The sequence below is a fragment of the Neoarius graeffei genome, chromosome 13, assembly GCF_027579695.1.
Source record: "Neoarius graeffei isolate fNeoGra1 chromosome 13, fNeoGra1.pri, whole genome shotgun sequence".
NCBI classification, from domain to species: Eukaryota; Metazoa; Chordata; class Actinopteri; order Siluriformes; family Ariidae; genus Neoarius; species Neoarius graeffei.
Window position 1 is genome coordinate 73,994,196 of NC_083581.1, and position 27,629 is coordinate 74,021,824.

Here is a 27,629-nt window from a genome sequence, read left to right on the forward strand (position 1 = left end):
GTTGCCTTCCTGTTTTCACCAACAAACAAACAAACAAATAAATAAATAATGAAGGAAACAGTATGTCAGAAAGAACTTTGGGTGAGTTTCATGTAGCTCAGCATCACTGATGAATATCTCATGTGAGAAAAGAGGAAATGACAGAACTATAAAAGGCGAGAAAACATCAGCACAAAACACATGCGAGGATCAGTCGAACTTTCCTCAGTGAAATAGACAGAGCACATTTCAACAGAAATAAAGAAGTGAAGTGAAGCTGAATTTCATTCCAGGATGAAGATCTTCCTCATCGTCACTCTCTACCTGATCTCAGGTCAGATATTCTCCATTAGTAACTCCATGTTAAATTATTTATCCTGGATTGTGAGAATATTAAAAGCTCAGTGAGGTTACAGTCGTGAGTGAGATTGCCTTTTGATTGACAGGTCCAGTAGACTGTTCTGATGTGATTGGTTACTCAGGAGGAAGTGTCATTATAATTTCTAACATACAATGGTATGCACACAATAGTAAATATATTTGTAAGATGGAAGGAAACGACTGCACTGATAAAATACGTGCTGATACCAAACGCAGCAAAGTTCAAGATGGAAGATTCAAGTTGTATAAAAATACAAATGATTATTTCTTAGTATTGATCAGAAAGTTGAAGCCACAGGATGCTGGAACATACAGATTTGGATTGGGGAATCAGAGTAACTCCACTGTGAACCTAAAAGTTCTTAATAGTAAGTAAATATTTCAACCTTTTTTTGACGAGTACAATCTATTCAATATTTTTATCACCCACACAAAATCAAAGCAGTAACAAGGTATTATAGAGCGAGTAGTTTTATAAACTCTGCACAGGGTATGACACATCTGTAAAGCTGATGAACTGTAATGTATTTATCCAAAGTTTGTTTGTATGTAGGAATCATAAGAAATCAATAAAAATGTGTCTTCCATATAAAATTATTAAGTTTTATTCTGAGCTTTTGGACCGACAGTCCATCATCAGGCACAGTGTGGAATGTGTATTTAAAAACCTTTTGTAAATACACATTCCATTCTGTCCCTGATGATGGACCATCGGTCCAAAAGCTCAGAATAAAACTTCATAAATTTCTGTGGAAGACATGTTTTTATTGGTTGAGTAATGTATTTGTTTTTGTTTGTTTGTATAATTGACAGATGCAGCTTGTGGGGTGCCAAAAATAATGAACGCTTATCTTGGCCAGAATATCACCATCACCTGTAACTATCCAGGGGACTATGAGAGAATCTACAAATATCTCGACACAGTGGATGATGACAGTAGGATTAAAAACCTTTTGAATACTAACACAAACCTGAAGAATGGCAGATTCTCCATTTCTGATGACAGAAATGCGAAAGTTCTCAGTGTGAACATCAGCGACGTGAGAGAAACTGATGAAGTATTTTATTTACTTGGCGTGTGGATTGGAGACGGGTCAGTGAGATATCTCTCCTACTTTATCGAGATGTGGCTACATGTTACAGGTCAAACTTTTATTTTTGTTATTTTGAAAATAAATGTTTACACAAATCATTTCCACGAGAACTAAACCTGTGTGTACAGCCAGCATTAGAGTTTTGTCTTAGTCACAGCCGTTTTAAAAGTTATCAACAGCTAACATGTCCATGATTTTTGTGATTTTATACATTAAATAACAGAAGTGAGCGCAACCGTTCAACCAGTAACAGGCACCTACACGATGACATCAGCAGCACTGAAAGAAATCCCTTCTGGTGCAGTGTGTTTCTGTAAGAACTCACTCATTAAAAATAACTAAGTCTTTTATTCCAGTCAAATGGTCAGTGTGTTATTGTGAGGGCATCAGTGTGTTTGGACTTCAGACTAGGAACCGGAACAGGTGTGGAACTTTAAGGTTTCTGGTTTGATCTCAGTTTGGCACCAGGATGCTGAAGGATTAAATGTCCTTCTTCTGCAAAATGACATCATTACACCAGCACAGAGACGTACAAAAAGAGCAAGAACTCAGCAGGAACTCTGCTGTAGAGACATACACACAAAAAATACAAGTTTATGATTGTGTACGAAGATGCTGCCATCAGTCTGTTCCTGTTCCGAATTGTTTCTCTTTCTGTCTCTAGGTTCCTCTGTCATCATCATCATCATCAGTGTGTGTGTCTGTGTGGCTCTGCTGCTGATTGGAGGATTGGCACTGATGATCTATAAACTGAGACACAAGAGAACACACGTTAGTGCGAGGTAGTATTTCTTCTCTCTCTCTTTTACAATATCATTCTCTCTCTCTCTCTCTCTCTCTCTCTCTCACACACACACACACACACACACACAATCAAGACTAAAGGCCTCTGCATGCTCTTGCGACAAGGCTTTCGCAGATAGCTTTTCGCAGACAGTTGTAATTTATCGTTGAGCGGGGAGTAATAGGCGTGCGCAATGTTATTCACTGCCACAATGCAAGGGGGCGCAAAGTCGCGAAATCGCTAGGAGTAGTTGGTGGGTGTGGTTAGTGGAGTGTTTATCCTCCGGTTACTTATAATGACTAGAACTGGAGTCGTATAGATGTACGTACTTCTTCACTTCCTCGATCAACCGCTCTTCGTGCTGCTCCATCTTCACTCGTGTTTTTAAAAATGGCGGTCGTGAAAACAAACCAAACTGGGAAAGTAGGGAAGCGGAAGTGCATGTACAGTGGATGTAGAGTGGACCAATCAGAGCCCTCTTGTCTGCGACGCTGTCTGCGAGGCTTCTGCGGTGGTCACAATTTTTGGGAGGTGCGCACAGAGCATCTGCGAAGGTGGGGGGGCTACGCAGACACTGTCTGCGACGCTATCTGCGAGGACTGGGTTGTCAGCATAAATTGGCCTTTAGTCAGTTATTACCTGTAAAAATTTAGCACTCTAAATATCTGCAGAATGTGTTATTTCTTTTCTGTACAATTACAGGTTCAGCACTGTCAAGAGTCAAGAGTAAACACGTGAGTAATTGTGCCTGTGTGAGTGTGCTCAAGTAAATCTGTATGCACATTTTTGGAAGTGTACTGCTGGTTCTTTTGAATATTATATGTAAGGCATGATGCGATATGATGTGAAAGTGGAGTGCCACTTACCCCTGTTTTATAAAAAAATAATAATCACTCCCAGCATAGTGTCATATGCCCTGAGACAAATTACTGTTACTGCCTTGAAGGTGACTATTTTCCAATAACGTTACCAAGAAACCAGAAAGTGCAAATTCCTCTGTCTTAAAGCCTTTCCCAGGGTAGAACTCTTACTGAGTTACAACGCGCTGACACTGGAGAACATTACACGGTGGTGCGAAGATATGAAGTTTATCTTCGAGTGGTGAATATGTTCAGGAGTGAGTGAAGCAAAGGCATGAAAATATTTTCAACATGCTAAGATAAATTTAATATCTTCACACCACCATGTAATGTTCTTTATATTATATGGGCAGATCCACAAATAAAAGTACGCAAGTTAATCAAAATAATTTTAATTTTCAAACGGGTTACCCTTTTGACAATGTGCGTTAAGTCAGCGGGAAAACACCCGGGAGTGACGTCATCGGATTGATGATATTGGAAAATATGTTACTCAGGTCCGTGATGTATTTTGTATGAAAAATGTGAGTTTTTCAACACGAGAAGATAAAATTCATATCTTCAAGCCAAAGTGTGATGTTCTTTTTATTATATCGACATATTCACAGGTGGCACGGTGGTGTAGTGGTTAGCACCATCACCTCACAACAAGAAGGTTTTGGGTTCCAGCCCAGCGGCCGACGGGGGCCTTTCTGTATGAAGTTTGCATGTTCTCCCCGTGTCTGTGTGCATTTCCTCCGGGCGCTCTGGTTTCCCTCACAGTCCAAAGACCTGTAAGTTAGGCTAATTGGTGGCTCTAAATTGACCGTAGGTGTGAATGTGAGTATGAATGGTTGTTTGTCTCTATGTATCAGCCCTGCGATGATCTGGCAACTTGTCCCGGGTGTACCCTGCCTCTTGCCCATAGTCAGCTGGGATAGGCTCCAGCTTGCCCGCGACCCTGCACAGGATAAACCCTTATGGTGATGATACACGGGGCAACTTTTTGGGCAATGTTGCCGAGCAATGTTGCTGGCAACGGGCAACTAGGTGAGACACAGGGCAACTTTTCAGGGCAACTAACAATGGGCAACAACAGTTAGCAACGGCAGTTTACAGTTAGCTAAAAAAAAAAAAAATCGATGTCTTAATTTTTGCTGTGACCATTTAAATCAAGCTGTCTGTTGTTTTTTAGAGCTTTGGTGAGGTAAATTCCTCCATATAGAATATTAAAATAACTTACCGGCGTAAAAACAGATGAGGAGTCTCTCCATCTCTTCACTCCACTGACACTGAGCGGCCGCCATATTTGTTTGAAATTTCTGATCCGAACCTCACCGGAGGTCACATGACTCGATACTCGTGTTCTGATTGGCTTATCTCAAAAAGTTGCCAGAGATTATCAAAACCATTCAGAAAGAAACAATGTTGCCCAATCTCAATAGAAAAGAGTCAAAACGCAATTGCCCAGCAACATTGCTCGGCAACATTGCCCAAAAAGTTGCCCCGTGTATCATCACCTTTACGGATAATGGATGGATGGACATATTCACAAACAAAGTACCCAGATTTATCAAAACAATTCATCGATATCATCACAAGTGAGGATATTGGAAAATATGTCACAGTTGTGGTTTTCGACATCTCGGATTTGATTTGTATGAAAAATACAAGTGACGTATTTCTCAGTAAAACACTTGTGTCTGTGTAATATTCTAGATTATCCACCTTCCAAGTCCCAGTTCAGTAACATTAAAATGAATGTGTTAATATAAACCTGTGGATTATATTACAGCCAGCACTTTTGTCAGAGCCATTGTTATCAAAAATGAAGAAGCATCTTATGACCAATCAGACTGAGAGATTGTGAGACCGACCATGCTGTGTCAGAGTGGAGGATATATGTATACATATTCATTGTCAGGAATCGCATCACTAATAAAACACAGGACAAGATGAAACTTATTGCTGAATGAAGCATTAATTTGATAGTATTAGAATAGAAAATTACATTTATTTTTCTAATTTCAGGCTGTTTATGATTACAAGAATGATCCAGCTAATTTGTATGACATCATCAGAATGAGTTCAATATAAAACTTTATTGGTAAACAAAACAATCAGATTCAGTTCCACCATCAGCCAATCACATCGGCCTTCCTTTGTCTGAATACGAGCTCCTGATGAGGTTGATGATCAAGATGTTCACGCTGCTCTAGTCTTTTGACCTCTTGCTTTTTGCTGTGGAATGCTATAATGTCTCTGTGTTCATTTTCTTTACAGGACTGTGATGTTCACAACCATGTTGGTCACAAATCAGTGCTGGTTTGATGACAGGAGGAGTTTAGCTTCTATTCTGTACTATTCTGTATGTGTGTTGTTGTTGTTGTTGTTGTTTTTTTGTCTTTGTTTTGCTTACATTTCTTGTTTGAAATGTAAAGTCATCTTCTGTGAAAGAACTTCTATCTAAATGTGAAACATTATTATTATTATTATTATTATTATTATTATTATACGGCATTTTTCACTCTGAGTGGTTGTGTGTTATTGTTTATGTCATGATGTGATGTGCATTGTAGACTGTGTGGTCTATTAGTAGAACGTACTTTATGAAATTTTCAATATTAACCTGCCTCTAAGTAATGTACTGTATATCTGCTCTGTGTAATTTCCCTTTTTTTCTGTCAGTAAAAACAAAGTCTCAAACTGTGCCTCAAATATAAAATGATTGATTCTCAGCACTGTGTGCATGAGAGAGATTGCCCCTTCTTATTAACCATTAATTTCTGCTTATATCCGTGACTGAAAGAAAAAACAAAACAACAAACACACATACGTGCGTGCGCACACACACACACACACACACACACACACACACACACAGAAAGAGTGTCCAAGATGAAAGATTGTATGCTTAGCCTGATTTATTTTATTTTTTTAACAAAGGACAATCATATATTTAAACCAAGATTTATAATTATGTTTGTAGGACTCCCTATGTGTGGGTGAGCACAGAGGACGGCAGGACAGGGATCAGGTTCCAAAACAGCGTTTATTGCTAGACTTTTCAGCTTAAACAATACTTCATTCAAAGACACACACACAACCGGCGTCTGGTTCAGGGATGAGCTCCCTCCGCTCTCACTCTCCCTCCTCATATAGGGCGCGGTCCCTGGGAAGACACACAAACACAGGTTAATTGCTCTCAGGTGAAGTGATTCTGCCACTTACCTTCCCTGACTCCGCCTTCCTGTCACAGACCGGCGCTTGACCACGCCCCCGCTGCCACATACCCCCACCGCCTGACTCTGCAGCCGACTCCCCCCCCCTTGACGGGAGAGGAAGTCCGCCACGACCATCTGCGCCCCCGGCCTGTGGACCACCTTGAAGTTGAAGGGTTGGAGTGCCAGATACCAACGGGTGATCCGCGCGTTGGCATCCTTCATGCGGTGGAGCCACTGGAGGGGCGCGGGGTCCGAACAGAGGGTGAAAGGGCGCCCCAGCATGTAGTAACGGAGGGCGAGGACCGCCCACTTGATCGCCAGGCACTCCTTCTCAATCGTGCTGTAGCGCCCCTCACGCACTGACAGCTTCCGACTGATGTAAAGGACCGGGCGGTCCTCCCCCTCCACCTGCTGGGACAAAACGGCCCCCAGCCCTCTGTCCGACGCATCCGTCTGTAACATAAAAGGGAGAGAGAAGTCAGGGGAGTGTAAAAGTGGCCCCCCACACAGTGCAGCCTTTACCTCAGAGAAAGCCCGCTGACACTGCTCCGTCCACTGGACCAGATCTGGCGCTCCCTTTTTAGTGAGATCAGTCAGCGGGGTTGGTGACGTCCGAATAATTAGGTATAAACCTACGATAGTAGCCAGCCAGCCCCAGGAACTGTCTCACCCCCTTTTTGGTCTTGGGCCTCGGGCAGGCCACAATCGCTGCTGTCTTATTAATTTGGGGACGCACCTGCCCGTTGCCCAAGTGGAAGCCCAGATACCGTACTTCCACCCGCCCAATCGCACACTTCTTTGGGTTGGCAGTGAGTCCCGCCCGCCTCAGCGACCTAAGGATGGCCCTCAGGTGTTGCAGGTGCCGCTGCCAGTCATTACTATAAATGATAATATCGTCCAAATACGCGGCCGAATAGGTGGCGTGGGGCCGGAGGACCCTGTCCATCAGCCACTGAAACGTAGCGGGCGCCCCAAACAGCCCAAACGGAAGTGTGACGAACTGGTGTAAGCCAAACGGTGTGGAAAAGGCCGTTTTCTCCCGGGATAATGGAGTCAAGGGGATCTGCCAATATCCCTTCGTCAAATCCAGTGTCGAGTAAAAGCGAGCCGTGCCTAGTCGATCGAGCAGCTCATCAATACGAGGGATCGGGTACTCGTCGAATTTAGACACCGCGTTGACTTTTCTATAGTCCACACAGAACCGGACCGAGCCGTCGGCCTTGGGAACCAAGACCACCGGGCTGCTCCAGTCACTGTGGGACTCCTCGACGATGCCCATTTCGAGCATGGCCTGAAGTTCTTCCTGAACCACCTTTTTTGTGTTCGGGTAGCCTGTAAGGGCGGCTACGCACTACCACCCCCAGGGGCGTCTCTATGTGGTGTTCTATGAGGTTAGTGCGACCGGGCAGGGGCGAGAACACATCCGAAAACTCGGCCTGCAACTGGGCGACCTCCGTGAGTTGGGTCGGGGAGAGGTGGTCTCCACAGGGGACCGGAGAGGTACGTGATGCCAATGTCCCTTTTTGAACCTCTGGCCCCAGCTCCGCCCTCTCCGGAACTACCGACACCAACGCCACGGGGACCTCCTCGTTCCAGAGTTTCAGCAGATTGAGGTGGTAGATCTGTAGTGCCCCACCCCTGTCTATTCGCCTCACCTCATAGTCAACGTCCCCGACTCGCCGTGTGACCTCAAAGGGCCCTTGCCACTTGGCAATCAATTTGGAGCGCGACGTGGGCAGCAGTACGAGTACTTTATCTCCCAGTGTGAACTCTCTAAGGCGCGTACCCTTGTTGTACAGGCGGGCTTGCCGTTCCTGGGCCTGCCACAAATTCTCCTGAGTTAGGTGGGTGAGCGTGTGGAGTTTTGCGCGCAGGTCCATAACGTACTGAATTTCATTCTTACTTTGTGAAGGTCCCTCCTCCCAATTTTCCCGCAGCACGTCCAGGATGCCGCGCGGCTTACGCCCATATAATAATTCGAACAGGGAGAACCCCGTGGAGGCTTGGGGGACCTCTCGCACTGAGAACAGCAAGGGTTCGAGCCACTTATCCCAATTACGTGCGTCCTCACTTACGAATTTTTTAATAATATTTTTGAGGGTGCGGTTGAACCGTTCCACTAAACCGTCCGTTTGTGGGTGATATACGCTGGTGCGGATCGGCTTAATCCCCAATAACCCATACAGTTCGCGCAGTGTTCGTGACATAAACGTAGTGCCTTGGTCAGTCAGAATCTCTTTCGGGATTCCAACTCGGGAGATGACGCGGAAGAGTGCCTCTGCAATACTGCGTGCTGAGATATTGCGCAGAGGCACTGCTTCCGGGTATCGCGTTGCATAGTCCACCAGAACTAATATAAAGCGGTACCCTCGTGCTGACTGATCTAATGGCCCGACGAGATCCATCCCAATTCTCTCAAACGGGGTCTCGATTAACGGTAGAGGGCACAAAGGCGCTTTTGGAATGGCCGCTGGATTTACTAACTGGCATTCGCGGCATGCCGTACACCACCTACGGACATCGCCGTGAATCCCTGGCCAATAGAATCGGGCCATTATTCGGGCTAGTGTTTTATCCTGCCCCAAGTGTCCGGCCATGGGATTAAAGTGAGCCGCCTGGAATACCAATTCCCGGCGGCTCTTTGGAATCAAAAGCTGCGTGACTCGCTCTTTAGTTTGAGTGTCCTGTGTCACTCGGTATAATCTATCCTTCAAAATCGCAAAGTAGGGGAAGGACGGGGTGGCGTTCGGCGGGAGCATTTGACCATCGATTACTCTCACTTGGTCAAACGCATGCCGCAGAGTCTCGTCTCGCGACTGCTCTAATGGGAAATCCACGAGGGATTCCCCAATAGAGAGAGGAGGAGCCGGCGGCTCCTCACTCTGACACGGAGATGACGTAGACGGCTCTGTGACAGCTGCTCCCGCCAAAGCGACACCGGGACCTCCCCCTGTCAATTGGCAGGACCCACTCTCTACTAGGCGCGTCATTAACCCCCAAAATCCCGGCCAATCCGTCCCCAAAATTAAAGAGTGGGTAAGGCGAGGATTAACCGCCACCTTCACTATAAATTTTTCCCCTCTGAAAATAATGTGGACCGACACCAAAGGGTAGCGGTGAACATCCCCGTGCACACACAACACCCTCACCCCTTGTGCTCCCCCCAATGCCTCCTTTTGAACCAGGCTTTGGCGAATTGAGGTCTGATTACAACCAGAATCCACCAACGCCTGATATGTAGCCCCTTGGATACTCACCGGTATGCGATACGCTCCGGCCCGATCGAGGGCAGCCTCTGGCGCGTCGGGAATCCGAACCACCACGCCCACTTCCATTGCTGTGCACTGCTGTTGAAGGTGGCCCGGTTCCCCGCAGCGCCAGCAAACCAGCCCGGGCTTTCCCTCTGCACCGGTGATCTGGGGCTCACTTACCTGAGGTGGGGGAGAGACAGACACAGAAGGGAGAAACGGGAGGGCACCGTGGGTGCGGCAGGCTGGCTGGGGTGGTGCCGGCCCCCGCCTCCGCGGTGGGGGAATGGGGCAAGGACGGGACACCGGAGGAGGGGGAGAGAGAGAGAGAGAAGAGGAGAGAAGAGATGATGTCATCTGCTGTCCTGCCGCCGGGACAGCCGCCAGATGATCCTCCGCCAGCTCGACTGCCTGATCCAGCGACGCTGGGCAGTGGCACTGGACCCACTCCGCGGTTCCTGCTGGTAAGCGGGCGATGAACTGTTCCAGTACCACCTGGTCGACGATTCCCTTGGCGTCGTGATCGTTGGCCCTCAGCCACCGCCAGCAGGCATCCCGGAGCTGCTGGCCGAACGCGAATGGCCGGCCGACTTCCTCCAATTGCAGCGCGCGGAAGCGCTGGCGCTGTTGTTCCTGTGTGCACCCCACGCGCTGGAGGACGGCCCGGCGGAGGTCTGCGTAGGCCAGCCGGCGGTCGGCGGGGAGCTGTAGCGCGGCCAGCTGTGCCTCTCCCGTGAGCAGGGGGAGGAGGCGCGCCGCGCGCTGCTCCATCGGCCACCCCGAGGCATCGGCGACCTGTTCAAACAACGTGAGGAACACCTCGGGGTCGTCCTGCGGGCCCATCTTGGTGACAGTGAGGGGAGACGGGCCCGCGGCCGGAGCGCTGTGGGCCCCGCCGACGCGAGGAGATGCCGGAATGCCTTGCGATCTTCCTGCTGGGCCAGCACCAGGGCTTTGAAGCGCCGTTCTTGTTCCTTTCGGAGTGTGACGAGCGCCTGGTGCTGGCTTTACTGAGCCGTGGCGAGGGCGTGGACCAGGTCAGTGAACGGGGAGGATTCCATGGGGCTGCTGGGTTGCTGCTCCACTTTCCCGGGTTTCGGCACCACTGTAGGACTCCCTATGTGTGGGTGGAGCACAGAGGACGGCAGGACAGGGATCAGGTTCCAAAACAATGTTTATTGCTAGACTTTTCAGCTTAAACAATACTTCATTCAAAGACACACACACAACCGGCGTCTGGTTCAGGGATGAGCTCCCTCCGCTCTCCCTCTCCCTCCTCATATAGGGCGCGGTCCCTGGGAAGACACACAAACACAGGTTAATTGCTCTCAGGTGAGGTGATTCTGCCACTTACCTTCCCTGACTCCGCCCTCCTGTCACAGACCAGCGCTTGACCATGCCCCCGCTGCCACAATGTTCATGTAGCCAAGTGGTGAGCTTTAATGTATTCAGTTCTCAAAAAGGCTGCGATAAACCCCAGCTCAGTGGTACACACCTTCTGTGTTGGTTCAGTGTCCCTGCCCACGCACACACACACACACACACATATATATATATATATATATATGGTTAGCAATGTCGCCTCATAGCAAGAAGGTCCTGGGTTCGAGCCCAGCAGCTGACGAGGGCCTTTCTGTGTGGAGTTTGCATGTTCTCCCCGTGTCTGTGTGGGTTTCCTCCGGGTGCTCCGGTTTCCACCAAAGACATGCAGGTTAGGTTAATTGGTGGCTCTAAATTGACCGTAGGTGTGAATGGTTCACATACTTTTGCCACTCACAGATATGTAATATTGGATCATTTTCCTCAATAAATAAATGACCAAGTATAATATTTTTGTCTCATTTGTTTAACTGGGTTCTCTTTATCTACTTTTAGGACTTGTGTGAAAATCTGATGATATTTTAAGTCATATTTATGCAGAAATATAGAAAATTCTAAAGGGTTCAAGCACCACTGTATGCTGACAATAGGCTTAATGATTGCAAAATGTTCTTATTATCCTTCGTCATGAGAATTCTGGTTCCTTTCAGTATATCAGATTTTGAGGGTCAGCTCTTTTCCCTTTCAAAGAGTTCAGTAACTTTTTTTTTCAAATCCAATATCAGTAATATGACCTGGAACATTCCTTGTATTTGGTCTCTTCTGAACCTTTCAAAGTGAGGTAATGGTGTCAGCAATTTTTATTTTCATTTATTATTATTATTTTTTTTTTATGAACAAGATGTTACACATTTACATTCAGGTGTAACACTTCCTTGCTGACAGAAGACAAAGGACATCACAATCTCACTACAAAGTGCAATAAATATAACTAAATAATTATTTAAACAAAAATGTCACTGAGGAAAAGATAAAAATAAATAAAGAAGAAGAAAATAATACACTCATAAAAAACAACAGCAAAAAAAAAAAAACTGTACAGGTCATACACGAAGAGAGTCTAGGGGCTTGTGTCAAAGATCTCATTCTAATGTTTGAGTAGAGTGTTTTATTATCCCACTTCCACTTCAGTGTAAATGAGATCTTGAAATTGCTTAGGTTTAGTGTACACGTCATAGTAGTAGTTAGACAAGGGTCATTTCTCGCTCAGTTTTCAAGCTATCTGGATGAAACTTGGTGTGCATGTAGGCAGTGACCAACTGTGATCTCCATATCGTGCATGATGTCACGTGACATAATGATGTCATTTTATGACATCATATAATTTTCAGGAATGGCTATGAATGGGACCACCTGGTACAGTACCAGGGCAAGCTAGACAAAATTCTTTCACGCCGTCTTCCATGGCCCTTGTACCTTAATACTTTTTTGCACTTATTTGACCTCTGACCTTGACCCTTTGCCAGAATTATGTCAAAGGTCATTTATGCATTAAATCGCTACTCCTCCCTCATTTTTTCATGAATTTTCACCAACTTGGGTATGGAGAACCTATTTGGAGGGCTTCAAAGTACTTTGCATCGGTTAAGCGAATTGACCTATTTTCACTGAGTTACTTGACCTTGAACTTGTCAATTAGGTGACTAGCAAAAAGTCAGAGTTTTGTCTATTTTTCATGTTCTTTGAGCTAGCCTTGCTCCTTTGCCATAAAAAATGTGCTTTAATTAATATTTATTAATATTAATTAAAGCACGTTTCCATCATGGCACCCCCCGTGTTTGCGACGCGCTCCCGACACCGATTGTCTTTATTGTTTATTTTAGTAATTTTGATTGTGACAAATGCTCAGTGCTTGTACACTAGGATCACCTACAGCAAAGACACACTTCTGGACATTGGTAAAATTCACCACAGGCCCAGTCCAGTCCTTCTGGACTGTAGCTTTCTTCTCATCGCTGACACCGACCGAAGCTATACCGACACCATCTGGCAGGCCGCATCATCACCAGACTCGAGTAGGCGAAATGGCCGACGATCCACACACCCAAAACGGAGGCGTGGTAAGAGAGGTGGGCTACATGCTAGGCTAAAGGCTAGAGCTACAAGACCACCGCTACCTAGCCTTCTGCTAGCTAACGTTCGCTCGCTCGAGAATAAGATGGATGAGCTGAGAACCAGGATAACATCTCAATGTGAGATCAGAGAGTGTTGTGCCCTGATTTTTACAGAAACTTGGACTACTGCAAGCCTGCCAGACCCGGCCATTGAACTACAGACCCACTCCATGCACCGCGGAGACCGCACATCTGCTTCCGGTAAAAACAAAGGTGGCAGTGTGTGTGTTTATGTTAACAACAGATGGTGTACAGACATACAGGTGGTTGAAAAACACTGTTGTGTGGACATTGAGGTGCTAATGGTGAAGTGCCGACCCTTTTATCTACTGAGGGAGTTCAGTGCTGTGTTTATGCTGGCTGTTTACATCCCGCCGCAGGCTGACCGCACTACAGCACTAGGACTACTACATGACATCATCGGCAAACATGAGACCGCACACCCAGATGCTGTGTTCATCATGGCCGGGGATTTTAATCATTGCAACCTCAGGACTGTTCTACCAAAATACCATCAACATGTGAGCTTTCCGACAAGGGACAACAACATCCTGGACCGTGTCTACAGCAACGTGAGAAATGGCTACAAGGCTGTGCCCAGCCCCCACTTTGGACAGTCTGACCACATCTCTGTGTTCCTCTACCCAGCTTACAAGGCCCTTCTCAAGTAAGCCCCCCCAGTGAGTAAAACTGTTAAAGTCTGGAATGAAGAGACTGATCTAGTGCTCCAGGACTGATTCAGTTCTACAAACTGGGATGTGTTTAAGACTGCTGCTTTGAGAGAAGACTGTTCTGTGGATTTAGAGGAATATGCATCTGTGGTCACCAGCTACATCAGTACGTGTATTAATGACATTGTTCCCACCAAGCGCTGAAAAAGATATCCTAACCAAAAACCTTGGATTAACAGTGAAGTACGCTCCATGCTACATGCACACTCCACCGCTTTTGCCTCTGGAGACGCAGATTAATAAAAAGGCCAGATATGACCTACGCAGATCCATCAGGGAAGCCAAGAGGCAGTACAGACTGAAGCTGGAAGGTTATTACAACACCTCAGACTCCAGATGCATGTGGCAGGGCCTGCAACACATCACCAATTTCCAGCAGAAGAACAGCAGGGTCACAGCCAACCACCACACATCACCAGATGAGCTGAACGAGTTCTATGCTCGCTTCGACACCCTCAACACCAACCAACACAGAGGGATTCTACCAACAGAGGCAGCACAGAGCTCTTCACCTATTGTGACCATAACCGAGGTGAGTAAGGTCTTCAGGAGGACTAACCCCCGAAAGGCAGCCGGCCCTGACAACATCCCCGGCCGTGCTTTGAGGGCCTGCTCCACACAGTTAGCAGAGATCTTCACAGACATTTCCAACCTGTCCCTCTCCATGTCTTCTGTGCCCACATGCTTCAAGACCACCACCATAGTGCCCCTCCCAAAGAAAAACAATATAACATACCTGAATGACTATCGACCAATTGCACTCACTTCAGTTGTAATGAAGTGTTTTGAGAGGATAGTCATGTCATACATCAAAAAGGGCATCCCAGACACAATAGACCCCCTTCGATTCGCATATCGTCAGAACCGTTCAACTGATGATGCTGTCAATGCAGCCATCCACACAGCCTTGTCACACCTGGGACACAGGGACACCTATGTTCGAATGCTGTTTGTGGACTACAGTTCAGCCTTCAACACCGTCATCCCCAGCAGACTGACAGAGAAGCTCTCCACCCTTGGACTGACATCCTCCCTCTGCTGCTGGGTTCTGGACTTTCTCACAAACAGACCCCAGGCTGTCAGAGTCGGTACCAGAACATCCAGCACCAAGACAGTGAGCACAGGGACCCCCCAAGGCTGTGTGCTCAGTCCACTCCTGTACACCCTCTTCACCTACGACTGCACCCCCACCCAGAGCAACACTTCCATCATCAAGTTTGCCGATGACACCACTGCCATTGGGCTGATCACCGGCGGTGATGAGAGCGCCTACAGGGAGGAGGTGGCTCAGCTGGTCTCCTGGTGCCAGGAAAATAACCTCTCCTTGAATGCTGAGAAGAGCAAGGAGATGATTATTGACCTGAGGAAGAGGAGGAGAGACCAGCACGCCTCGCTGCACATCAACGGGACACAGGTGGAGAGGATGAAAACATTTAAATTCCTTGGAACTCACATCAGTGAGGATCTCACCTGGACACACAACACACAGCAGACCATCAAGAAGGCTCAACAGAGACTCTTCTTCCTGAGGAAGCTGAGGGAATTTGGACTGTCCACCAAACTCCTCAGCAACTTCTACAGGTGCACAGTGGAGAGCGTCCTGACAAATTCCATCACTGTGTGGTACGGGAACTGTACAACTCAGGACAGAAAGGCTCTCCAGCGTGTCATTAAAATGGCACAGTTCATCTGTGGAGCTGTCCTCCCCCCACTACAGGACATTTACAACACCCGGGTCACAAAAAGGGCACAGAGCATCATCAGGGACCAAACACACCCACAACACAGACTATTCACGCTCCTACCATCTGGCAGACGCTACAGGAGTGTGAAAGCAAGGACTACTAGACTGACAAACAGTTTTTACCCCCAGGCCATCAGGCTTTTGAACCAAGGATTATAATCACCATCTACCTCTATATTTCCATCAGGCTTTGAGCCACGGATTATATGAGCAAGTTTGCACAAGACATTGCACAGTATATCTACCTCTATGTTTGCACATTGTTTGTTTGCCTTTTTTTTAAAGACATTGCACAGTATATCCACCTTTATGTTTGCACATTGTTTGTTTGCCTTTTTTTTTAAATGTTATTGTGGCAGCGGGGGCGTGGTCAAGCGCCGGTCTGTGACAGGAGGGTGGAGCCAGGGAAGGTGAGTGGCAGAATCACTACACCTGACGGTAATTAACCTGTGTTTGTGTGTCTTCCCAGTAACTGCGCCCTATTTAAGGAGGCAGAGGGAGAGCAGAGGAGAGCTCTTCCCAGGACAAGAACACAGCGTGTGTGTGTATGTGTATTAAATAGAAAAACGGTATTGTTACACTGAAAAGTCTGGCAATAAAAGCCGATTTGTACCTGAAACTTTGTCCTGCCGTCCTCTGTGCTCCACCCACACCTCAGAGAGTTCTACAGTGGTGCCGAAACCCGGGAGAAAGGTGGAGCACCAACCCCGCAGCCCCATGGAATCCTCCCCATTCACGGACCTGGTCCACGCCCTCGCCACGGCTCAGCAAAGCCAGCACCAGGCGCTCATCATGCTCCGAAAGGAGCAAGAGCGGCGCTTCGAAGCCCTGGTGCTGGCTCAGCAGGAAGATCGCGAGGCGTTCCAGCATCTCCTCGCGTCGGCAGGGTCCACCAGCGCCCCGGCCGCGGGCCCGTCTCCCCTCACCGTGACCAAGATGGGCCCGCAGGACGACCCCGAGGCGTTCCTCACATTGTTCGAACAGGTCACCAAAGCCTCGGGGTGGCCAATGGAGCAGCATGCGGTGTGCCTCCTCCCCCTCCTGATGGGAGAGGTGCAGCTGGCCGCACTACAGCTCCCCACCGACCGCCAGCTGGCCTATGCGGACCTTCGCTGGGCTGTCCCCCAGCGCGTGGGGCGCACATCAGAACAACAGCACCAGCACTTCTGCGCGCTGCGGTTGGAGGAAGTCGGCCGGCCGTTCGCGTTCGGCCAGCAGCTCCGGGACGCCTGCTGGCGGTGGCTGAGGGCCGACGATCGCGACGCCGAGGGAATCATCGATCAGGTGGTGCTGGAGCAGTTCATCGCCCGCTTACCAGCCGGAACCGTGGAGTGGGTCCAGTGCCACCGCCCGGCATCGCTGGATCAGGCAGTAGGACTGGCGGAGGATCATTTGGCGGCTGTTCCGGCAGCAGGACGACCGACGACGTCTTCTCTTCTCTCCTCTTCTCTCTCTCTTTCTCCCCTCCCTGCTGTGTCCCGTCCTCGCCCCATTCCCCCAGCACGGAGGCGGGGGCTGGCTCCACCCCAGCCGGCCTGCCGCACCCGTGGTGCCCTCCTGTTTCTCCCTTCTGTGTCTGTCTCTCCCCCCCCCCTCAGGTGAGTGAGCCCCAGAGCACAGGTGCAGAGGGAAAGCCCGGGCCGGTTTGCTGGCGCTGTGGGGAGCCGGGCCACCTGCAACAACAGTGCGCAGCAATGGAAGTGGGCGTGGTGGTACGGATCCCCGACACGCCAGAAGCTGCCCTCGATCGGGCCGGAGCGTATCGCATACCGGTGAGTATCCAAGGGGCTACATATCAGGCGTTGGTGGATTCTGGTTGCAATCAGACCTCGATCCGCCAAAGCCTGGTGCAAGACGAGGCATTGGGGGGAGCACAGGGGGTGAAGGTGTTGTGCGTGCACGGGGATGTTCACAGCTACCCTTTGGTGTCGGTCCACATATTTTTCAGAGGGGAAAAATCTATAGTGAAGGCAGCAGTTAATCCTCGCCTTACCCACTCTTTAATTTTGGGGACTGATTGGCCGGGATTTCAGGGTTTAATGACGCGCCTAGTAAAGAGTGGGTCCTGCCATTTGACAGGGGGAGGTCCCGGTGTTGCTTTGGTTGGAGCTGCTGTCGCAGAGCCGTCTACGTCATCTCCGCGACAGAGTGAGGAGCCACCGGCTCCTCCTCTTTCTGTTGGGGAATCCCTCGCGGATTTCCCATTAGAACAATCGCGAGACGAGACTCTGCGACATGCGTTTGACCAAGTGAGAGTAATCAATGGTCAAACACTCCAGCCGAACGCCACCCCGTCCTTCCCCTATTTTTCTATTATGAAGGATAGATTATACCGAGTGACGCAGGACACTCAGACGAAAGAGCGAGTCACACAGCTGTTAATTCTAAAGAGCCACCGGGAATTGGTATTTCAGGCAGCTCGTTTTAATCCCATGGCTGGACACCTAGGGCAGGATAAAACACTAGCCCGGATAATGGCCCGATTCTATTGGCCGAGGATTCGCGGCGATGTCCGTAAGTGGTGTACGGCGTGCCGCGAATGCCAGTTAGTAAATCCAGCGGCCATTCCAAAAGTGCCTTTGCGCCCCCTACCATTAATCGAGACCCCGTTCAAAAGAATTGGGATGGATCTCGTCGGGCCATTAGATCGGTCAGCACGAGGGTACCGCTTTATATTGGTTCTGGTGGACTATGCAACGCGATACCCGGAAGCGGTGCCTCTTCGCAATATCTCAGCACGCAGTATTGCGGAGGCCCTCTTCCATGTCATCTCCCGGGTTGGAATCCCGAAAGAGATTCTGACTGACCAAGGCACCTTGTTTATGTCACGAACACTGAGCGAACTGTATGGGCTACTAGGAATTAAGCCGATCCGCACCAGCGTTTATCACCCACAAAAGGACGGTTTAGTTGAACGGTTCAATCGCACCCTCAAGAATATAATTAAAAAATTCATAAGTGAGGACGCACGTAACTGGGATAAATGGCTCGAACCCTTGTTATTTGCAGTGCGAGAGGTCCCCCAAGCCTCCATGGGGTTCTCCCTGTTTGAATTGCTATACGGGTGTAAGCCGTGCGGCATTTTAGATGTGCTGCGAGAAAATTGGGAGGAGGGACCTTCACAGAGTAAAAACGAAATTCAGTACGTTATGGACCTGCGCGCAAAACTCCACACGCTCACCCACCTAACTCAGGAGAATTTGTGGCAGGCCCAGGAACGGCAAGCCCGCCTGTACAACAAGGGCACGCGCCTTAGAGAGTTCACTCCGGGAGGCAAGGTACTCGTACTGTTGCCCACGTCGAGCTCCAAATTAATCGCCAAGTGGCAAGGACCCTTTGAGGTCACACGGCGAGTCGGGGACGTCGACTATGAGGTAAGGCGAACGGACAGGGAGGGGGCGCTACAGATCTACCACCTCAATCTGCTTAAACTCTGGAACGAGGAGGTCCCCGTTGCGTTGGTGTCGGTAGTTCCGGAGAAGGCGGAGCTGGGGCCGGAGGTTCAAAAAGGGACATTGGCATCACGTACCTCTCCGGTCCCCTGTGGAGACCACCTCTCCCCGACCCAACTCACGGAGGTCGTCCAGTTGCAGGCCGAGTTTTCAGATGTGTTCTTGCCCCTGCCCGGTCGCACTAACCTCATAGAACACCACATAGAGACGCCCCCGGGGGTGGTAGTACGTAGCCGCCCTTACAGGCTACCCAAACACAAAAAAAAGGTGGTTCGGGAAGAACTTCAGACCATGCTCGAAATGGGCATCGTTGAGGAGTCCCACAGTGACTGGAGCAGCCCGGTGGTCTTGGTACCCAAGGCCGACGGGTCGGTCCGGTTCTGTGTGGACTATAGAAAAGTCAACGTGGTGTCTAAATTCGACGCGTACCCAATGCCTCGTATTGACAAGCTGCTCGATCGACTAGGCACGGCTCGCTTTTACTTGACACTGGATTTGACGAAGGGATATTGGCAGATCCCCTTGACTCCATTATTCCAAGAGAAAACGGCCTTTTCCACACCTTTCAGCTTACACCAATTTGTCACACTTCCTTTTGGGCTGTTTGGGGCACCCGCTATGTTTCAGCGGCTGATGGACAGGGTCCTCTGGCCCCACGCCACCTATGCGGCCGCATATCTTGATGACATTATCATTTATAGTAATGACTGGCAGCGGCACCTGCAACACCTGAGGGCTGTCCTTAGGTCGCTGAGGCAGGCGGGTCTCACTGCCAACCCGAAGAAGTGTGCGATTGGGCGGGTGGAAGTACGGTATCTGGGCTTCCACTTGGGCAACAGGCAGGTGCGTCCCCAAATTAATAAGACAGCAGCGATTGTGGCCTGCCTGAGGCCCAAGACCAAAAAGGGGGTGAGACAGTTCCTGGGGCTGGCTGGCTACTATCGTAGGTTTATACCTAATTATTCAGACGTCACCAGCCTGCTGACTGACCTCACTAAAAAGGAGGCGCCAGATCCGGTCCAGTGGACGGAGCAGTGCCAGCGGGCTTTCTCTGAGGTAAAGGCTGCACTCTTTCGATTACGTTCATTATGTCTTATATTATATATAGTTAGTTTTTTTTTTTTTCTTTTTTATCAGACATCTAATTTTTGGGTTTGTTTACTTGACATGTTTCGACGTACAACTTCCGTCTTCCTCAGAGTGTCACCGGATGTTAATTGGTGACGCATCTTTTATCAGCTGATGTTTCCGAAGGCGTGGCCTTCCTGTCTGGTTTGACAGGTCGGTCACGCCTTATACTGTCTGTTCGTCCCCTGCAAGATGGCACTCCAAGTATGGGAGAGCATGTACGCTCCCTCATCCCGGTTGATGGTCCTCGGGCTTCGCTTACGGATCTCTATGGCCTCCCTGATCCAGCGCTGATGTTTGTTATCTTCTGTGCGGATGACTCTGGCATTCCCCCAGTCCATAATGTGATTTTCCCTTTTACAGTGATCTGTTATAGCTGACTTATAATTTTCCTGTTGTGCCTTTTCTTTTATTGTTCGGGTTTGTCTTGTAGCTGTCTCCTTTTCGCACTCTTTCTTATGTTCATGTTTTCTTGTGTTGAAACTCCTTCCTGTCTCCCCAATATAAGTTTTATTGCATAATTTACATGGAATCTCATATATGGTGTTGCATCTGTTGTCCGGATGTATTCTGTCTTTGGGATGAACCAGGATCTGACGGAGTGTTGTGTGTGGTTTGACAGGTGTGTTAATGTTGTGTTTCCTCATTACACTTTGAATGCGTTCAGTTATTCCCCTGATGTATGGTAATGTAACTACTCCCCTGTGTTCTTGTTTGTTAGTTTGTTTTTTCTCTTTCTTCTGTGTTTTGTTGTTCTTAACCTGTTCCACCCCTTTGGATATTGCCCATTGTGGATATTGACATGCCTTCAGTGCGTGTTGTATATGTTGTTCCTCCTGTTCTTTGTCCTGTGGATCTGTAATTATTGCTGTGCATTCATGTAATGTTCTAACTACGGATATTTTGTGCATTATGGGGTGTTCGGAAGTCCAGTTTAAATATTGGTCGGTGTGTGTGGGTTTTCTGTGTACTTTTATTTTGATGTCCCCATCTTCTGTGTGTTGTATTTTTAAATCCAAAAATGCTATTGACTGCTCCGTTTCTTCTTCATGTGTAAATCTTATATTGCCGGTATTGTCTATGGTGTTAAGATGGTCGGTGAGTTGTTGAGTGTGTCCCCTCTTTACTTTTTCCAATATGTCGTCCACATACCGTTTCCAGAGTGTTGGCCTGTATTCCGCTGGTATTGTAGTGAGTGCTTTCTGCTCCAGATCTTCCATGAAAAAGCTGCACATGATGGCTGATAGTGGGTCTCCCATGGCAAAACCTTCCTTCTGTCTGTAGATTGTATTCCTGAACTGAAAGTATGTGGATGTGGCGATGAACTGAAGGAGCTGAGTGATGTCTTGTACGGTGAGGTTTGTGCGTTTCTTGAGCGTCCTGTCTGTTTTTAATTTGTCTTGTACTATCTGTTTTCCAGAGACATATTGGAAAAAGTAAAGAGGGGACACACTCAACAACTCACCGACCATCTTAACACCATAGACAATACCGGCAATATAAGATTTACACATGAAGAAGAAACGGAGCAGTCAATAGCATTTTTGGATTTAAAAATACAACACACAGAAGATGGGGACATCAAAATAAAAGTACACAGAAAACCCACACACACCGACCAATATTTAAACTGGACTTCCGAACACCCCATAATGCACAAAATATCCGTAGTTAGAACATTACATGAACGCACAGCAATAATTACAGATCCACAGGACAAAGAACAGGAGGAACAACATATACAACAAGCACTGAAGGCATGTCAATATCCACAATGGGCAATATCCAAAGGGGTGGAACAGGTTAAGAACAACAAAACACAGAAGAAAGAGAAAAAACAAACTAACAAACAAGAACACAGGGGAGTAGTTACATTACCATACATCAGGGGAATAACTGAACGCATTCAAAGAGTAATGAGGAAACACAACATTAACACACCTGTCAAACCACACACAACACTCCGTCAGATCCTGGTTCATCCCAAAGACAGAATACATCCGGACAACAGATGCAACACCATATATGAGATTCCATGTAAATTATGCAATAAAACTTATATTGGGGAGACAGGAAGGAGTTTCAACACAAGAAAACATGAACATAAGAAAGAGTGCGAAAAGGAGACAGCTACAAGACAAACCCGAACAATAAAAGAAAAGGCACAACAGGAAAATTATAAGTCAGCTATAACAGATCACTGTAAAAGGGAAAATCACATTATGGACTGGGGGAATGCCAGAGTCATCCGCACAGAAGATAACAAACATCAGCGCTGGATCAGGGAGGCCATAGAGATCTGTAAGCGAAGCCCGAGGACCATCAACCGGGATGAGGGAGCGTACATGCTCTCCCATACTTGGAGTGCCATCTTGCAGGGGACGAACAGACAGTATAAGGCGTGACCGACCTGTCAAACCAGACAGGAAGGCCACGCCTTCGGAAACATCAGCTGATAAAAGATGCGTCACCAATTAACATCCGGTGACATTCTGAGGAAGACGGAAGTTGTACGTCGAAACATGTCAGGTAAACAAACCCAAAAATTAGATGTCTGATAAAAAAGAAAAAAAAAAAAAAAAAAACTAAAGGCTGCACTGTGGGGGGGGGCACTATTACACTCCCCTGACTTTTCTCTCCCTTTTGTGTTGCAGACCGACACGTCGGACAGAGGGCTGGGGGCGGTGTTGTCCCAGGAGGTGGAGGGGGAGGACCACCCCATCCTGTACATAAGCAGGAAGCTGTCGGTGCATGAGGGGCGCTACAGCACTATTGAGAAGGAATGCCTGGCGATCAAATGGGCGGTCCTCGCCCTCCATTACTACCTGCTGGGGCGCCCTTTCACCCTCTGTTTGGACCACGCGCCCCTCCAGTGGCTCCACCGCATGAAAGATGCCAACGCGCGGATCACCCGTTGGCATCTGGCACTCCAACCCTTCAATTTCAAGGTGGTCCACAGGCCGGGGGCGCAGATGGTCGTGGCGGACTTCCTCTCCCGTCAAGGGGGGGGGGGGGGGGGAGTCGGCTGCGGGCTGGACGGGCGCCCGGCCTGAGTCGGGCGGTGGGGGTATGTGGCAGCGGGAGCATGGTCAAGCACCGGTCTGTGACAGGAGGGCGGAGCCAGGGAAGGTGAGTGGCAGAATCACTACACCTGATGGTAATTAACCTGTGTTTGTGTGTCTTCCCAGTAACCACACCCTATTTAAGGAGGCAGAGGGAGAGCAGAGGAGAGCTCTTCCCGGGACAAGAACACAGCATGTGTGTGTATGTGTATTAAATAGAAAAACGGTATTGTTACACTGAAAAGTCTGGCAATAAAAGCCGATTTGTACCTGAAGCTTTGTCCTGCCGTCCTCTGTGCTCCACCCACACCTCAGAGAGCTCTACAGTTATCTTCATTTTTCACTCTACCTTTATATTTTGCATTCCATATGCACTTTATATTTTATATATATATATATATATATATATATATATATATATATATATATATATTTTTTTTTTTTTTTTTTATTTTGGTAAGCGTAGTTTGGTTGGGCAGTTGCAAAATAAGAATTTCATTACCCAATAATAAACCGCTGTGTCTGTTATTGTGTATATGACAAATAAAAATCTTGAATCTTATAGTTTTGACCTATTGACCTTTGACCTAGGTCAATATTAGGTCACATATTTTCAATGTGCTCATACAATGTGTAGATGTTGATGGGTTTGTCTTTCTCCATGTGTAAAATATGGCCATGGAACATGAGCTGGTGCAGGATGACCATCAAAAGCAAAGAGCTTGTGTTAGTGAGATCATAAATTCTGTTATTTGAGACTTTATCAAAGCATTTGATGTTCAACATGATCCTGTAGCATGAGGTGGTGAAAGCATTTAGCTTAGCACCCATGTCCTTGAAGATTATCCTTGTTTCACAGCCATACAATAGAACAGATAGACATATTTTTCTAAAGAGGCAGAGCTTCAAGTCCAAAGGTATTGACTGTGAGTACCAGCTCTTATTGAGGCTCCAGAATGCAGACTATGCAAGGGCTTTCCTACACTTGAAGTCATTGAAACTACTAGTAACTATGGAGCCTAGATAACAGAAGTCATTGACCTGTTTTAGTGTTTCTGACCATATAGTAAGATTTTTGTACACAGGACAATTTTGGGCCATGTACTCTGTTTTGCTGGTGTTAATAAGGAGTCCTATACTGGTTGCTGCTTCCACAGTGAGGGACAGTTGCACCTGAGCTCTTTTGAGGGAGGATTCTAGGAGGCAGATGTTGTCAGCAACGTCAAGGTCATTCAGATACTTTGCTGGGTGTCTAGTTGGCCTTCTAGGATGGGTCAATAAACTTCCATTAGCATTATTACTTGTGGCCTGGCACATAACATAGTCCAAATCAATAATGAAAAGAAATGGTGAGAGAACATCACTGTGAAGGACTCCTGTGGTTACTTCGAAGCCATCAGACATCTGACCGTTAATTAGCACAGCACTCTTAGAATTATCATCATAAGTCCTTCCCACACCAGAACCTGGTCTTCCTAGGCAGTCTCTTGTCCCAGTACTAACCAGACCCTTAAGGCACATAGGGCAGTGCCAATGTCCATTTCCATAGCCCTTGGCTTCTCATCTATACAGCTAGGGTTACAGTGGGGGACTGGTCCTCTGGTAACCATGAGTTTGACTCCCCACTCGCATCTGTATTGCAGTGTGCTTTGCCAGACAGAAGTAGGTACCATTTTTGTGATGGTCTTTGGTATGACCTGACCGCGAGTAGAACTCGCGATCTCCCGATCGAAAGGTGGACACACTAACCACTAGGCCAGCTCGCGGTTAGATTTATCATACAGGACTCTTATTGTACTGACAATTTCAGAGGGAATGCCATAATGACAAAGTATGGCAAACATGGAGTCTCGATTGATGGAATCAAAGGCCTTCCAGAAATCTATGAAGTTAGTCACTAAGGGTAACTGATTTGCCTGGAAGCCTTCAATAATATGCCTCAGAATATAGATCTGTTGGGTGCAGCTGCACCCATGTCTGAAGTTGGCTTGATTATGCCTCAGAATTGGGTCTACAGTGAACTGAATTCTATCTAGCAAGATCTTATTGTAGACTCTTGCACAGATGGACATCAGGTTTTTTCCCTAAAAGTTGTTCATCAGGGAAAGGTCACCCTACTTTGGTGTGGGGACAATGAGGTTAGTGATCCACTGCACTGGGGGTATCTTCTCGATATATACCTCACAATAAAATCTATGGACAATAGAAGCCATGGCTTCACTGCCATCTTTTAGGGCTTCAGGCATAATGCCACAAACTAGGCCAGCTGCCTGATTTTAAGAGACTTGATGGCCTTCTTTGTCTCTTTCAGTGTACAGTGTCTTGCAAAAGTATTCATCCCCCTTTGTGTTTGTCCTGTTTTGTCACATTACAAGCTGGAATTAAAATTGATTTTTGTTTTTTGGGGGGAGTTAGCACCATTTGATTTACACAACATGCCTGCCACTTTAAAGGTGAAAATGGTTGTTTTATTGTGAGTCAAACAATAATTAAGATGAAAAAAAACAGAAATCTGGAGTGTGCATAGGTTTTCACCCCCCCAAAATCAATACTTTGTAGAGCCACCCTTTGCTGCAATTACAGCTGCAAGTCTCTGATTATTAAAGGGATAATACACTTTAACCCCCCCATTATCTGTAGCCGCTTATCCTGTACAGGGTCACAGGCAAGCTGGAGCCTATCCCTGCTGACTATGGGCGAGAGAATAATAATCAGCATTTATTATTTTACAGAACTGAAACCCCACCAGTTAACCTAACCTGCATGTCTTTGGACTGTGGGGCAAACCGGAGCACCCAGAGGAAACCCACGCGGACATGGGGAGAACATGCAAACTCCACACAGAAGGGCCCTCATTGGCCACGGGGCTTGAACCCGGACCTTCTTGCTGTGAGGCGATAGCGTTAACCACTACACCACCGTGCCACCCAGGTTTAGGTTAACTGGTGACTCTAAAATTGACCGTAGGTGTGAATGTGAGTGCGAATGGATGTCTGTGCCTATGTGTCAGCCCTGTGATGACCTGGCAACTTGTCTAGGGTGTACCCTGCTTTTCACCCATAGTCAGCTGAGATAGGCTCCAGATTGTCTGCGACCCTGTAGAAGGATAAAGCAGCTAGATATAATGAGAATGAGATGAGATGAGAACTGAAACTCACTGGTTCACTAAAGAGCTGAATATGCTTTCTGAATATGCTTTTGTAATCCAAATCAACGTGCAGGAAGCGAGGTCAGGAAACAAGCAAGGGTCGAACGACCAGCGAACAGAGCAATGCAGAATAAGCAATAAGGCGAGGTCAAGATGAAATGGGAATACAGGTCATACACTGAGAGACAGGTGGAAATCAAACGGCTTGGTATGCTAGCAGAGAACACAAAACAATACTTTGCACTTACAGTATGTGGCGTGAGAGCTGAGCTTATATAGACAAGGGGCTGATTGCTAAACAAGATGCAGGTGGTGTGATTAATAATCAGGTGACAGAGGGCACTGTGACTTGGAGTTTGTAGTCTGGAGTGGCCATGTTTGAATGCTGTCCAGAACTCATGTTTTCTCCGCCATTACTGACAGTAGAGGCGATTTTTCTCACCAGGCAAGCCAATCAGCTGCTTGGGGCCCCCACCAGGTGGCGACAGAGAGTCGAAATTTGCACAGCAGTTGATAGAGAAATTTGCGAGTCGAAAGTGAAGAAGAATCGAAATTTGCGTTTTGAAAAGTCATTCGCTGAGTCTGACTCTCACGGGTTTCCCGTTTACAATAAGCTGTTGGGAGGAACAAAATGCTAAGCAGCCAATTGTGTGACCACATTTTTGAGTGACAATATTCTTCAAGCAATCAGCGCTTGCAGTCTGCAGAGGGATCCCTTCCTGCGCGTGCAACCACATGTTTGCACAAATCGGAAACCCTGTAGGCTATTAACGTGCACATATTGCGTGTTGGTAGACCTCCATGGCTAAATTATTATGAAGAGAAACTATCCATCCGGGAGTGAAAAAAGAAAGAAGAAAAAAGAAGACGAGGGGAGAAGAAAGCAAGATGGTGGTAAGTCAGTAGCAATAATAATGAACAGAGACAATAGTATTTTTCCCTATGATGGGCGTTTGTTTAAAAAAAAAAAAAAAAGGTTGAGAACCGCTGCCTTACACAAAGGTTAAAAGCTAAAAGTTTAAAGGCTTTTCGTTTGTTTGTTTTAATATAATATTGAAATAATACATTTAATATAATATTATATTTAATATTGCACTCTCTGTTAAAATAAACAGAAACTTCACAATGTTCATGTTTGTTTATGTAATATTTCTAACTTGTGAAATAAAACAAAACTATACTTGCTACAATTTGTTGGTTATTTATTAAAATTACAAAGGTCCAGAGTTTGTCCTAGTGAAATTCTGTTGTGCGTGTGTGGTGGTGGTGGTGGTGGTGGGGGGGGGGGGGGGGGGGGGGGGGGGGGTCGGGCGGGTGGTGG

General features: G+C 47.3%; 1 protein-coding gene across 1 annotated transcript; it reads left to right on the top strand.

The window, feature by feature from the left end:
- The first annotated feature begins 453 nt into the window (after positions 1-453).
- On the top strand, positions 454-5,585 carry LOC132895958 (uncharacterized). The gene is made up of 7 exons (XM_060936692.1): positions 454-728; positions 1,174-1,503; positions 1,678-1,767; positions 1,811-1,899; positions 2,127-2,236; positions 2,941-2,972; positions 5,361-5,585. Exons 1-6 carry the CDS (start codon positions 527-529, stop codon positions 2,966-2,968), a joined length of 849 nt encoding a protein of 282 aa, XP_060792675.1. The 5' UTR covers positions 454-526; the 3' UTR covers positions 2,969-2,972; positions 5,361-5,585.
- Positions 5,586-27,629: the final 22,044 nt, after the last annotated feature.

What these genes read in the sequence shown, in the direction of transcription:
- LOC132895958 (XM_060936692.1), top strand. Translation starts at nt 527, where the DNA reads ATGGAAGGAAACGACTGCACTGATAAAATACGTGCTGATACCAAACGC. An exon ending in TTCTGGTGCAGTGTGTTTCT is followed by an intron (nt 1,768 to 1,810) that starts GTAAGAACTCAC and finishes CTTTTATTCCAG; the next exon opens with TCAAATGGTCAGTGTGTTAT. An exon ending in GTGGAACTTTAAGGTTTCTG is followed by an intron (nt 1,900 to 2,126) that starts GTTTGATCTCAG and finishes CTAGGTTCCTCT; the next exon opens with GTCATCATCATCATCATCAG.